Genomic DNA, 15,393 nt, shown 5'->3' on the forward strand with positions numbered 1-15,393 from the left:
GATCCAGCCAGGCTGGTTACTAAGTAAGCCAGAAAAGTAATAGTTAACTAACACATTCACTTTATTTGATTATTTTAGCACTTGTTGAGACTTGGGAGCGTTTCTTATGTAGATGATACATTCTTAATTAATTTATATATTGATTGAGTTTATTTGACAGTTGAAAATTAATATAAAGCCGCTCCAGTAGGAAACAACGTTTAATGCATTCAAAAAAACGATGAAGCATAAACACAATGAAGCCTCCTGTGTTAACAACACTGACAGATGGATACACACACCGCCAGCAGACAGCGCTGGGGTCGCTGCCTTGGCATCATAGCTTACACATAATATGATTATATTATGATTCATTTATACTAGTGATTGCCATTTCAGATAAAAAGGGATTATTATTATTTTTGCTTTGCATATCACTTATTTCAAACAGATGTATGGCATGGCCACATGGTGCTTGTTTTGGAAAGTTTGAGGATCTTTGAAGAACGGCCTAAACAGACTATTTGTTCCTCCAAAAATATGAATAGATTGTTCATAACAAAAAAATAAAATAACAAAAAATACAGGACAGGACACCACAACAAAACCAACAACAACAACCCAGACCTTTTCTTTCCTCAAGGGAAATAATGTTCATTCTGCACAAAAACTCCAATCTTAGGTTTCTGGACCCAGGTCATTGAACAATGTTTATGCAATGATGTTCAGAGAGCAAGCTCTGCATTTAAACACTCTCTCAGCAAATGTCTACCACTTTGGCTGTAGCAACGTTACATAAAGGTTTAAATGCAATAGAAAGAGACAGGTTGATATTCAGCTCTCGCAGACCTAATGGGATAGACACACAGACTGTATAATAATGAAGATGATGAATTTAGTTTATGTAGCGTTTTCCTTCATGCTGAGAAATGTTTAACTTGATATTCGAGAGGTGGGTAATGCAATATATCAATATAATGATGGAACAATTTTATATGTACTTTTAAAATAGTCAAATAAAAAGAATAAATGAATTTATAGATGTCAATATGGCCTACAGTGGTGACTGATCTCTCTTTTGAACTCAAATTCAAATTGCTTTATTGACATACATTACTCTCTCTCTCTCTCTCTCTCTCTCTCTCTCTCTCTCTCTCTCTCTCTCTCTCTCTCTCTCTCTTTCTCTCTCTCTGTCATGCAAGGAAAACATACAGGGGTTTCATATGAGCTGGTCCTTCCATAGACCGTCCACACAGCTGGTAGACACTTCACTGCTATCTGAAATCCATCACACAACCTTCAAACATAGGCACTGTACAGTAGTCTACCTAGTTCTGAGTCACAACCAATTCTAACTGGGTGTCTAATTCTGGGCTGTGGCTGCAACTACTGTTTTGTCCATCTAGAGGGGTCAAAATACAATTCAAAAGACTTGGTCACACGCTGAGGTGAATCTGAAAGGCAAGTCAAGGGTCCAGTAGCAATGAGAAGATGGCATAGCAGGCTGTAAGGGATAGAACAGACAGTAGGCAGACTGGGTTTAACACGTGACAGAATGGGACCAGTCCTCTACCTTCCAATGTATATGTATTAATGATCACGAGAGCATGGATGGAGCGTTGAGCTGGGAAAATAAACTGAATTCCTGAAAGGAGAAGCACATGTGTGTGTGTGTGGGCGGCAGGGAGGGGGGTTCCCTCTACCTCTCTTCTAACCACCCTCCACCCTCTGTCCCTCCACCTCCGTCCCTTACCTCCCTCAACCCCTCACTCTATCCCTCTTTCTTTCTCACCTCTCTCTCTCCATATTTGTGTTGGCAGGAGGTGGGATGTGACAGACAGCTGGGCAGCGGTGCCAGGGAAGACAACTGCGGTGTGTGTGCCGGCGACGGTTCTACGTGTCGGCTGGTCCGGGGCCAGGCGCTGCCTCACGTCTCACCGGAAGAACGTAGGTACACAACAAGTTCGGCAACGCCTGAAAAAATACACTCTTCCCTCTCTAAGCTGACCATACTTCTGCGCTATATCAATATCTTTACACACAGAGGTTGTGAACACACTCTCTGTTGAAAATACATTATCGTCTCGCTCCCTTGTCCGCCTATGGCCATAGGTAAATATAATCTCTCTTCATCGCTCTCCCCCAACGAGGTTTACAACTGCTGTGAAAATACACTCTGGTCTCCTTAACTCTCATCTTCTCCCAAGCCCATGTAAATATCCCTCACCAACAAGGTTCACAATGCTCCCTTTTTTCTCTGGCCCTAAATATAGTATCGCCCCCCAACAAGGTTTGCAAACCCTTCTGGAAATACACCAGTCCATCCCATGTCCCTTACGGTCCTCTCAAAATATCTCTCCCCACTTGTCAGGTGTTGGTACTGTACCTCAATCCTTCAAGTCCTGAGCCCTGTCCCAGGTCTGGTCTGGGTTAGTGTTCTGTCTCAGGTCTGGTCTGGGTTAGTGTTCTGTCCCAGGTCTGGTCTGGGTTAGTGTTCTGTCCCAGGTCTGGTCTGGGTTAGTGTTCTGTCTCAGGTCTGGTCTGGGTTAGTGTTCTGTCCCAGGTCTGGTCTGGGTTAGTGTTCTGTCTCATGTCTGGTCTGGGTTAGTGTTCTGTCCCAGGTCTGGTCTGGGTTAGTGTTCTGTCCCAGGTCTGGTCTGGGTTAGTGTTCTGTCCCAGGTCTGGTCTGGGTTAGTGTTCTGTCCCAGGTCTGGCCTGGGTTAGTGTTCTGTCTCAGGTCTGGCCTGGGTTAGTGTTCTGTCTCAGGTCTGGTCTGGGTTAGTGTTCTGTCCCAGGTGTGGTTTGGGTTAGTGTTCTGTCTCAGGTCTGGCCTGGGTTAGTGTTCTGTCTCAGGTCTGGCCTGGGTTAGTGTTCTGTCTCAGGTCTGGTCTGGGTTAGTGTTCTGTCCCAGGTCTGGTTTGGGTTAGTGTTCTGTCTCAGGTCTGGTCTGGGTTAGTGTTCTGTCTCAGGTCTGGTCTGGGTTAGTGTTCTGTCCCAGATCTGGTCTGGGTTAGTGTTCTGTCCCAGGTCTGGTCTGGGATAGTGTTCTGTCCCAGGTCTGGTCTGGGTTAGTGTTCTGTCCCAGGTCTGGTCTGGGTTAGTGTTCTGTCCCAGGTCTGGTCTGGGTTAGTGTTCTGTCCCAGGTCTGGTCTGGGTTAGTGTTCTGTCCCAGGTCTGGTCTGGGTTAATGATCTGTCCCAGGTCTGGTCTGGATAAGTGTTATGGCCCACAGAGTTTATTTATCAAAGCTGGTATACTACTATGCCATCTGGCTTAGGCTGTCCACAGATGGAGCTTTCCAATGTAAGCTTCAAAATAGTGGCTGATTTTTTAGTGTGGGCTTTTCGTAAAACTTTGTGTGGAGATTAAAATCATGACTGCATTTTGGCTGTCACTATTATGTTTTTTCTGACGTGATAACTGCATTCTTGTTTGCTTGGAGGTGGTTAGGGACATTAAATACCATGCAAAATGGCAATGTTTTTACTAGAAAAATGTGTGGTTTGTGAATTCAATTAAATGTAGTTATTACGTTCCAGTCTGCCAAGCACTGGTTTACTGTACAGGACTGCGATCCATGTTTGAAAGAGTTGAGAAATGTTGACTTGAAGGTCGGCCTTTTCCTGGTAAATTGTTGGCTATTGTTGTCAGCTTCATGGAATACACTTCAGGAGTATTTTAGGTCTTGGAGAAATCAAACTTTGAAAAGGTTTCCATTCATTTTGGAATTAGGCATATAGCTGGATCTACACAATAGATGGCATGGGACATCTCAACATTAGACTACTTTTGAGGTGTAAAAAACATCTGACAAACTAGAATTTTGTTAAGATGCTCTTGGCTATTTCCAGTACATCTTAGCATTTCCACACGTCTTTAAAGGTTAATTGAGTAGACATTGGCACCAAACGTATTTGCATACTGAATTTATTGGCCTTCAAGCTGAGGTATTGTATAAAATTCCTCAAATTAACTTGTTTTGACATGCGCTGGAGAGTGGAAATGAACATGGCTCGCTCCCTCAAAAAACATTCATATTAGAAATAACATCAAGTAACCATGTAAATATTTAGATCTGTCTTTTAATTGTTGGTGGGTGTTTACAGTATCTGTCACATACCTATAGTACTGGCCAACGGGCGTTTGGTCAAGCAGTAGTGTAGTGTCTGACTCAACTATAATCCAAGGTTAACTCACTTTGCCAGCTAATTGGAAAACCCCAGAACCTGCTGTAGTATTGTGATGTGGCTGTATGAGCTCAAAGTAGTTGAACTAACAGTGACATTGGGTTTGTGCTGTACATTTAGTTGAACTAACAGTGACATTGGGTTTGTACTGTACATTTAGTTGAACTAACAGTGACATTGGGTTTGTACTGTACATTTAGTTGAACTAACAGTGACATTGGGTTTGTACTGTACATTTAGTTGAACTAACAGTGACATTGGGTTTGTACTGTACATTTAGTTGAACTAACAGTGACATTGGGTTTGTACTGTACATTTAGTTGAACTAACAGTGACATTGGGTTTGTGCTGTACATTTAGTTAAACAGTGACATTGGGTATGTACTGTACATTTAGTTGAACTAACAGTAACATTGGGTATGTACTGTACAGTACAGCTGTAGATGCCTAGGATTATTCAGCACATTTAGGAGGGAAAACACTGCATTCTATGAATCCTCAGCATAGTATTTCCAGTTGACCTCAAAATAACATCTATTTTAGATACTCATATTAGGGTTAGTAGTTTTCTAGCTATTTTAAGATTGGTACCCAATACATTATTAGGGCTAGTAGTTCTCCTGACCATGTGACCTGACCAAAAATAATTAGACCATTACTAGGTCCTGGCTGACCCCATTAGACCATTACCCCATTAGATCATTACTAGGTCCTGGCTGACCCCATTAGACCATTACTAGGTCCTGGCTGACCCCATTAGACCATTACTAGGTCCTGGCTGACCCCATTAGACCATTACTAGGTCCTGGCTGACCCCATTAGACCATTACTAGGTCCTGGCTGACCCCATTAGACCATTAACCCATTAGATCATTACTAGGTCCTGGCTGACCCCATTAGACCATTACTAGGCCCTGGCTGACCCCATTACACCATTACTAGGTCCTGGCTGACCCCATTAGACCATTACTAGGTCCTGGCTGACCCCATTAGACCATTAACCCATTAGACCATTACTAGGTCCTGGCTGACCCCATTAGACCATTACTAGGTCCTGGCTGACCCCATTACACCATTACTAGGTCCTGGCTGACCCCATTAGACCATTAACCCATTAGATCATTACTAGGTCCTGGTTGACCCCATTAGACCATTACTAGACCCTAACCCTAGTTTTGTTTCATCATGTCAAACCCCAGCCATAACTGTCCATATATCATATTATTATTATTACCATGAGCCACAGTAAATACATATGTCTATATTGTCTAGAAGCCTTCTGTTCTCCTAATACCAGCACAAGGCTGTCTTTGTAGCTGCCCACTAATAGGGACGAAGCTGAGCCTTATACAGTGGAAAGAGACATTTATATTGTTGTTGGACAGCGTCAGTCGTCAGCATTCGCTCTGCCCGGGTCTGCCAGTCGCACTTAAGTCACTTCTCCTCTTCCAAGAATTCCCCCTCGCTCTGAACAAAGCGCTCAAACAGTTGGAGTCCGAGTTCCCGACAAAGAAGTACTGGGACTTTTGTTTCGACGGGCAGAGTTAGACGTTTTCACAGCATCATGCTTGTTCCTTTTAAGAGGTTGTTTGACCGAATCTCAGGGTAACTCAATCCAAGCGCGTTATGTTCTCTCTAATAAAGAGCGTCTCGCCAATAATTCACAGTGGGTCGCAATGATATGTAGGCTACCTCCAGGTCCCATTGAGAAGCTGGCACAGGAGAGCAGAGCACTCTGACGGTAATCAGATTGTTGAGGAGCCTCTCCTGCTTCTCCATTTCTTTCTCTACTCACTCTTTTTATACTCTATCTCTCTCTCTCTCTCTCTCTCTCTCTCTCTCTCTCTCTCTCTCTCTCTCTCTCTCTCTCTCTCTCTCTCTCTCTCTCTCTCTCTCTCTCTCTCGTCTCCCTCTTTTTCTTTGTCTTGCTTTGTCTCTCTCTCTCCATCTATCTCTCCTTCTCCACCTTTCCTTTTTCCTTATATTTTCTCTTCTCTCTCTACCCCCTCCATCTCTCTCCCCATTAGCTTCCTCTACCTCTGTAGTAGTTTGTGCGCTACAGGCCCTTATTTTTCTGGATGATGGTCCAGGGCACCCGGGGCTAAGCACTCTTGGCCTGTGTGTGTGTGTGTGTAGGTGTGTGTGTGTGTAGGTGTGTGTGTGGGCTCGCGTGCGCACGTGCTTGTGAACTTGCGTGCAAGAGTGTATGCATGTATGCATGCATACGTGTGAGTGTATTTGCGAGCATGCGTGTGTGTGTCTGGGCCCTGGGCTCGGGATAGTCATTCCCTCTCCTCTTTATTAATCTACTGTAAAAGCTGCTAATGAGGAGCTGGCAGTTCTGCTTCATTCCTCACAGCTCACTCTGCACACTCACTGCATCAGCATTCCCAACCAAAGGAAAATATAGAAATATGCAGAGAGCGTTTCCAGTCTGATTCGGCCATTGATTTCATTTTCCTTTCAGATTTTGGTTTATCTCTACTCAGCACTGGAAAACAAAACCTCAGAGCAACGTTATGAGTCTGAGTGGAATGTGATATGCCCCAGTGACACACACACACACACACAAACACAGAGAAAGAAAGCATCACATAGCACGTTAGTTTATTGTGATCCTTCATTTATGATTGTGAATGGTGTGTATCAGTCATTGTGTCTGGAATATGCTTAAAGCCAAAGCGCTAGTGCCAGAATTACTCCATTGTATCGGTGAGTCGATGAAAGATTAGTCTAAACCAAGCTCATAACAGAGTACATCCATGTTTCACTGTTCCCTCATTTATTTGGGATGATTCATTTCAGACAATTGAAGAAACTCTGAAAAACTGGAATGGACTTTATTTCCTTACCGTCATACAATTTTAGACTTACCAATTCTCTTTCCATATATCATTATTTTAAGGACTTTGGTGGGAGTCCATCAGGGCTTAATTGTTAAAAGGAGTGTCCCAGTTATGCGTCCCAAATAGCACCCTATTCCCTATATAGTGCACTACCTTTGACCAGGGCCCATAGGGATTTGGTCAATAGTATTGCACTATGTAGGGAATAGGGTGCCATTTGGGATGCAGATCTAGTGCTGCAAGAGGGAAAAGTAGCTTTCTCAAACAGCGGAAAATAGCATTAGCACTTCTCTATAAACCTCTCGCCTCGTTAGAACAAAAGACTCGCCCCTCTCAGCCACAGGCTTGGAGAACAACGTGTAGTATGAAAAAGGTAAGTGTCTGAAAAGGCAGCACTTTAGCAGGGGAACACATTTAGCACGGGTCCTACTGAAATGAAAGAGTTCTATCTTACACTTATCAGGTTGGATATTGAGGTGGGTGTGGGTGTGGGTGTGTGTGTGTGTGTGTGTGTGTGTGTGTGTGTGTGTGTGTGTGTGTGTGTGTGTGTGTGTGTGTGTGTGTGTGTGTGTGTGTTGCGTATGTTTGTGTATCTGTCTGCATGTGTGTGAGTTTGGATATTTTTAGCAGTACATGACATAAAACACAGTGACATTTTAGGAGACGTGGATGTGGTCATTACTACTTCACTGCAGCGCACTAAAACATACAGTGCATTCGGACATTATTCAGACCCCTTCCTTTTTCCACATACAGTCACGTTTTTCTTCATCAATCTACACACAATACCCCATAATGACAAAGTGAAAACAGGTTTTTAGAAATTGTTGCACATTTATTACAAATAAAAAACAGAAATACCTTATTTACATAAGTATTCAGACCCTTTGCTATGAGACTCGAAATTGAGCTCAGGTGCATCCTGTTTCCATTGATCATCCTTCTACAACTTGATTGGAGTCCACCTGTGGTAAATTCAATTGATTGGACATGATTTGGAAAGGTACACACCTGTCTATATAAGATCCCACAGTTGACAGTGCATGTCAGAGCAAAAACCAAGCCATGAGGTCAAAGGAATTGTCTGTAGAGCTCTGAGACAGGATTGTGTCGAGGCACAGATCTGGGGATGGGTACCAAAAAATTCTGCAGCATTGAAGGTCCCCAAGAACACAGTGTCCTCCGTCATTCTTAAATGGAAGAAGTTTGGAACCACCAAGACTCTTCCTAGAGCTGACCGCCTGGCCAAACTGAGCAATCGGGGGAGAAGGGCCTTGGTCAGGGAGGTGACCAAGAACCCTATGGTCACTCTGACAGAGCTCCAGAGTTCCTCTGTGGAGATGGGAGAACCTTCCAGAAGGACACCCATCTCTGCAGCACTCTACCAATCAAGCCTTTATGGTAGAGTGGCCAAACGGAAGCCACTCCTCAGTAAAAGGCACATGACAGACCGCTTGGAGTTGCCAAAAGGCACCTAAAGGATTCTCAGACCCTGAGAAACCTGATTCTCTGGTCTGATGACTCTAAGATTGAACTCTTTGGCCTGAATGCTAAGCGTCACACCTGGAGGAAACCTGGCACCATCCCTACTGTGAAGCATGGTGGTGGCTGCATCATGGGGATGTTTTTCAGCGGCAGGGACTGGGAGACTAGTCAGGATCGAGGCAAAGATGAACAGAGCAAAGTACAGAGAGATCCTTGATGAAATCCTGCTCCAGAGCGCTCAGGACCTCAGATGGGTGAACGTTCACCTTCCAACAGGACAACAACCCTAAGCACACAGCCAAGACAACGCAGGAGTGGCTTCGGGACAAGTCTCTGAATGTCCTTGAGTGGCCCAGCCAGAGCCCGGACTTGAACCAAATCGAACATCTCTGGTGAGACCGGAAAATAGCTGTGCAGTGACACTCCCCATCCAACCTGACAGAGCTTGAGAGGATCTGCAGAGAAGAATCGGAGAAACTCCCCAAATACAGGTGTGCCAAGCTTGTAGCATCATACCCAAGAAGACTGGAGGTTGTAATCGCTGCCAAAGGTGGTTCAACAAAGTACTGAGTAAAGGGTCTGAATACTTATGTAAATGTAATATTTCAGTTTTTAATTTGTTATAAATTTGCAAAAATGTCTAAAAACAGTTTTTGCTTTGTCGAGGGGTCAGAATACTTTCAGAATGCACTGTATATTCTGCTGTATTTAATGATTGGTTTACAGCATGGTTTATATGTGTGCACCAAGCATCTCAGAGTTGGAGTGCTGATCTAGGATCAGTTTTGCCTTTTAGATCAGAATGAATAAGATTACATGGAGAGGGGGGACCTGATCCTAGATCAGCACTCCTACCCCTACTGAAACGTGTGATACATAAGGATCAAAGTCAGTGGGAGTGTTCTGTTAGCGATAATTATTCCCTTTCTAACCCCTGTCACTATTGCAGGTTGACGTTTATTATCATGAATATTGCTCTGGAGGCAGAACTAAGCGATTTCGACTAGATGCAAAGTCAAAATTGTCTATATCGTAAAAATTCATGAAAACAACAATTTGCTTTTTGGTCTTCATTTAAGGCTGGGTTAGGCATTAGAGTTAGCAGTGTAGTTAAGGTTATGGTTATGGTTAAAATCAGATGTTAGGACTTTGTGGCTTAGTGACCACTCTGCAGAGCTGCCTCCTGTACATGAGTCATCCCAATAAATGCCAACCTGCGTCAGTATTAGTGAGGGTCACAGCACTTACAGAGGTCGAGGACAATGGAGAAAGAGTTGGGAAGAACCATGGAGGAAAGGTTCACACACACACAGACACGCACACACAGACACACACACACACACACACACACAGACACACACACACAGACACACACACACACACTGTGTCACTTGTACTGTACCTGTGAGAGGTTGACAGTATAGAGAAACTGGGTGGGCTTGGAGGGGGTTAACGTGACTGTCACAAGGTGTTTCTACAGTAGATATCAGATGTTATCACCTGGTTTATCTCTACTCAGCACTGGAAAACTAAACCTCAGAGCAACGCTATGAGTGGAATGTGATATGCCCCAGTGACACACACACACGCACGGGCGAACACACATACACACACACGCACACGCATGTGCACACACACACACACACGCACACACGCACACACATACACACACACACACGCATGTGCACACACACACACACACACACACACACACACACACACACACACACACACACACACACACACACACACACACACACACACACACATACACACACACACACACATACACACACACACACACACACACACACACACACACACACACACAAACCCTTCTTGCCTGACCTCATATTTGACTGCTGTAGATATGTTGTTGTTCTTCTGTTTTCACATTAACACATTTAGAATTGGCACATTGTTGCAGACTGCGGACTGCGGAAGGAGAAATATGGGTTATCATTTTTCCTCCCTGGTTTGTGAGCTCATAGATTCCATGTTGCTCCTTGGAAGAACATTCCTTATCACAGTCTTTGTCTGCGTCCCAAATGGTACCCCATTCCTATAAATAGTACACTGCTTTTGACCAGGGCCCTTAGGGTGTCATTTGGGACTCAAATTCTGACAATGCTTTTACTGTCCAACAGTTACTCCAGGTTTTTCAACCCTGTGACTCTAGATACATTACAGATACATTATTTAATTCCACTTTGAAACTAAATTGTTTCGACACAGTGCTATTTGACCTCATAAAATTCGTTGTCATAGTGTTTTTTTTACATCGACTGTATGCTTACAGTTTTTTTGGATTGCTTACACACTAAAATTAAAAGTAGTACACTATTAGCAAAACCTTACACTCAAGAAGCAAAACATCAGCCCATATTTGCACAACTATAAGCACATTGTCAACCTTACACTTGTTGCAAAACTCTACACACAGTGATTTGCAAAACACTAAACACACTTAACATACATTACACACAAAAATCTATCATGAAGTCACGTCCTTGCAATACCAAAGCACTGACTGTCAAATTACCACACCGTCCAACCAATTGGTTCAACACAGTCATCAGGTGTGCAAACACTCGTTTGCTTAATTGTAGACACACCAATCAGGTGTATAAGCACTATAAAAAGCAGCAGGTGAGTTCATCGGTCTTCAAGCACAATGGAAAGAGTCAGAGAAAGAGTAAGACGAGGAGGAGGAGGAGGAGGAGGAGGAGGAGGAGGAGGACGACGAGGAGGAGGAGGACGAGGAGAACGAGGAGAACGAGGAGGACGAGGAGGACGAGGAGAACGAGGAGGAGGACGAGGAGAACGAGGAGAACGAGGAGGACGAGGAGGACGAGGAGGAGAACGAGGAGGAGGAGGAGGAGGAGGAAGGGGAGGAAGAGGAAGAGGAAGAGGAAGACAAGAAGGTGCTCAAAGAGGACCGAATCTGACAAATGAGATCCGCGCAACACTAGTTGACCACATTGTCAACCACGGCCTGACGCTGAGGGAGGCTGGACTGCGAGTACAGCCAAATCTAAGCCGATATACAGTGGCAAGTGTGATGAGAACATTTCGACTGGAAAATAGGTATTGTAAAAATATCATCATATCAAAAACATCTGCACGGTTTCAGTAACTGCTTACAGTACTATATTCTATGCACTATCAGCACTTCTGTTACCTTTTCCTGTGAAATTACTGTACTATTGTATACTGTTTTTTTTTCTACATAGGATTGCGGGTCAGGGACGACAAGGGGGAAGGCCTCCTATGTTCACAGAACAGCAAGAGAGGGAGATAGTAAACATGGTTTTGGCCAACAATGCTATAACACTCAAGCAGCTCCAAGCTAACATTGTCAATAACCACGCCATTTTCAACGATATCCATCAGGTCTCAACATCAACACTGGCACGCATCCTAAAAAAAAAACATATTCAAATGAAGCAAATTTATCGAGTGCCTTTCGAGCGCAATTCCGAAAGGGTGAAACGACTGCGGCATGATTATGCAGAGGTATGTATTCACTTTAGCAGTGTGATCTTGCATACTGTCTCATAATCTTTTACTGTACTGTAATATGTATACTAGATCTACACTGAACTACACAATTTTGCCTGACACTGTTTTTCAGAGAGTTTTACGAATGGATGGAGAGGAGATCCAGCATGAGTTCATTTACGTAGATGAGGCTGGGTTCAACCTGACGAGAACACGAAGGAGGGGAAGAAACATCATTGGCCACAGGGCTATAGTCAATGTCCCAGGGCAACGTGGGGGTAATATAACACTCTGTGCAGCCATTACACAGAATGGGGTCCTCCACCGCCATGCCCATATGGGCCCTTACAACACAGCACTCATACTTACATTCTTGGACCAATTGCACAACATAACAGCAGCAAATCAAATCGATCATATGCAATACATTGTTGTCTGGGACAATGTGTCTTTCCACCGCTCTGCTCTGGTTCAGAACTGGTTTCAGCAACATCCACATTTCACCGTCCTATATCTTCCACCATACTCTCCATTCCTCAACCCTATAGAAGAGTTTTTCTCGGCATGGCGGTGGAAGGTATATGATCTCCGTCTCCAGGCTGAGGTACCCCTCATCCAAGCCATGGAGGAGGCCTGTGACCAGATGGAGGTAGCAGCAATGCAAGGATGGATTCGTCATTCAAGACGTTTCTTTCCAAGGTGTCTTGCTAATGACAACATTGCCTGCGATGTTGATGAAATTCTCTGGCCAGATCCAGCTAGGCGAAGAGACAATGTCTAGTTATTTATTTTTATTTTTTTTGAACTTACAATACGTAAAGTGACGTTTGGTTACAGTATTATGAATCTCCATGTCAACATTTTGGGCGTGTTGAGAAATAAATGAGTTTCTTCAGTCTGCAACATTGGTCTTGTGTAGTGTTTGGTGAATTTACATTATATTTGTACTTTGTTGAGAGTAGCCTACTCTAATCATAGGGAAGTAGAAGTGCTAAAAGTGTTTTAGGTTTATCACAGCAGAGTGTAACTCGTGCAAACAGAGTATAGTAATGTGAAACGTGTGTGTTTCATATGGTAACAAAGTGTGGTTTTTAAAAAGAAGTGTATAGTTTTTACAAGAGTGTTTAATTTTGCAAAGGATCTGTAGTGTTTTGCTAATTGGGTGTGTGGTTGTGCTAATTGTGTGTAGTGTTTTGAAAACACGGGCCCTGTTTTGAAAATCGTGCTTAAGCAATCAAAAAAAACTGTAAGTGGTCTCACCAACCCCCTTCGTTGATAAGACACTGAAGGTCAGTATGATCTGACAACTGAAGTAGAACTCCTACATTCCGGCTGTGTCCCAAATGGCACCCTATTCCCTACATAGGGCAATACTTTTGACCAGAGCCGTATTGGGCCCCTGTCAAAGGTAGTGCACTATATAGGGAATAGGGTGCCATTTAGGACAGGCCCCAACTTTATTTACTGAGGTTCATGTTCGTGGTGAGATCTGAAGCCAAAAGGAGTTCAGTATACAAATCAACTAAAACAGGGAGGAAACAGTCATGCCAGCTCGATATTAAGAACAGGAAATGTTTTAGATCGCTTCATTTGTTTACCCTAAAAAGAAAAAGAAACCTGCACACTGCTCTTGCTCGTATCACATACAAGCTTTTTTTATTTTCTCCCTTTATCAATGCTTACATGTTGGCCCATTGGCCTTCGTCATCTGAAGAAAGCCAAGAGGGAGACACGTGAGCTTTCATGTATTGTGTTGACATCGTTGTGTATTGTGAGGACATTTGGGGAATTGTGGAAACATTTTGGCATTTGATGAGTAGTTTAAATAAAATCTCCTTTGTCCTAAAGCTGTGAAGACAGTGCTGGAAGTCCCCTTGGGAAGCAGGAGTCTGAGAGTCAGCGCCAAAGGACCCGACCTCATAGGTGAGTTTTACACTGTTCTAGGGGCCTGTCCAACCTGTACAGACACACACACACACACGCGCGCACACGTATTCACACACACACACACACACGCATTCACACGCACACACACACACAAACAACCACACACACTTTCTCTTGGTCTCTCTTTCTCTCTAAACATCTGGGCTACCAAATGTTCTTCTGGCAGCTGATCAGTGCTAGTGATTTATAGAGGAAGTCATCACGTTATGTCTTACTCTGCCCAGCGCTTTGAGAATCACATACCACACTGACAACGCTCAGCTGAAATATAGATGTGTTTAACCTATGGGCCACTTTGATATGTGTGCGCACACACACACAGGTAGAAACTCAAACACACACATGCAGGTAGAGACGCAGACACGCACACACATGCGCGAAGAAACACACACACACGTCATGCTTTGCCATTCAGGAATGTTCAGAGATTCCAGAATGTTCCATTGAGGTTCTAGAAAGCAGTGCTAATAGAGGAAGGGAGTGAGAGAGAAAGAGAGAGACAGAGTTCTCTCCTTCTCTCCTCTCTGTTGGCTTGTGTTGGGAGCTCATGCATTTCAGATTTATGGGATGTGTTTCCTGTGTGTGATCGCTGCCAGTGTGTGTGTGTGTGCGTGTGCGTGCGTGTGTGCGTGTCTCTGATTCCACAGGAGACATGGCTAACTCCAGCTGCCTCGTTGGTGGCCAACATCATAATACACCCCTAGAACTCCACAGGTTTAAGTGGATGTGTGTTTTGTCAGATGTTTCAAAACAAGGGTTTGGAGTGACCTTCGAATTACTTTAGCAGATCGTTTATCAACTATCAGGAGACTAGCGAGGCCGATGTGGAAATGGAAAAAAGAACAGTGATGTAAAAAAGCAGAAAATGAGAAAAAACCTAGTAAAGGAGAACAGAGGAAAAGCTGATTTGAGAAATGTAAAGCCTCTGGAACTGAGCTTCAAGTTCACAAACTCCACTGAAACTAAATATTGTCAGGAGCGGTTTGAGGGAAGTGGTATCTTATTTTTACCTGTGGTCTTTTCTTAAAAGTCTATTTGGCTTACAAATGGCTTCTTTTCATGATATGGCAAAGGGCTACGTTGTGGTTAATTATTTCAAGTTGCGAAATTCCAAATTCTCATCTGTGATGTACTGTATAATTGATGTTGAAAATACATTAAACACGCCTGGGCCTTTCCAGAAACATTTGTTGAACGCGAATCGAGAGTTTGTTGAAATGTTAGTGATTCCATTAATCTCTAACGTAAAACATTGTTTTGGGAAGACATTTGAATCTTCCCCCTCATAAAATACTTTGTGAGAGAAACACATATGTTAGAGAAAGACAAATAAAGAGAGAGAGAGGGGGATGACAAGAAGAAAGGCCGATGCTGTGCCGTGGGACAGCTGAAAATGATTATGTCTCTACGAGAAAATGACTCTATCAAATTCTCAGTTTATTTTCTCC

At 43.5% G+C, this 15,393-nt stretch overlaps 1 protein-coding gene across 1 annotated transcript in view; it reads left to right on the top strand.

The window, feature by feature from the left end:
- The window catches only part of LOC311121109 (ADAMTS-like protein 3), a gene marked incomplete at both ends in the record, with an annotated part of 50,929 nt that overhangs the window by 12,187 nt on the left and 23,349 nt on the right, over positions 1-15,393 (top strand). The window contains 2 exons of the mRNA XM_084195640.1: positions 1,800-1,926; positions 13,847-13,921. Coding sequence (XP_084051766.1) covers positions 1,800-1,926; positions 13,847-13,921 — 202 coding nt within the window. The remainder of the gene's footprint in view (positions 1-1,799; positions 1,927-13,846; positions 13,922-15,393) is intronic.

Source organism: Coregonus lavaretus (genome assembly GCF_964263955.1).
Source record: "Coregonus lavaretus genome assembly, contig: HAP1_SCAFFOLD_1625, whole genome shotgun sequence".
Taxonomy (NCBI): domain Eukaryota; kingdom Metazoa; phylum Chordata; class Actinopteri; order Salmoniformes; family Salmonidae; genus Coregonus; species Coregonus lavaretus.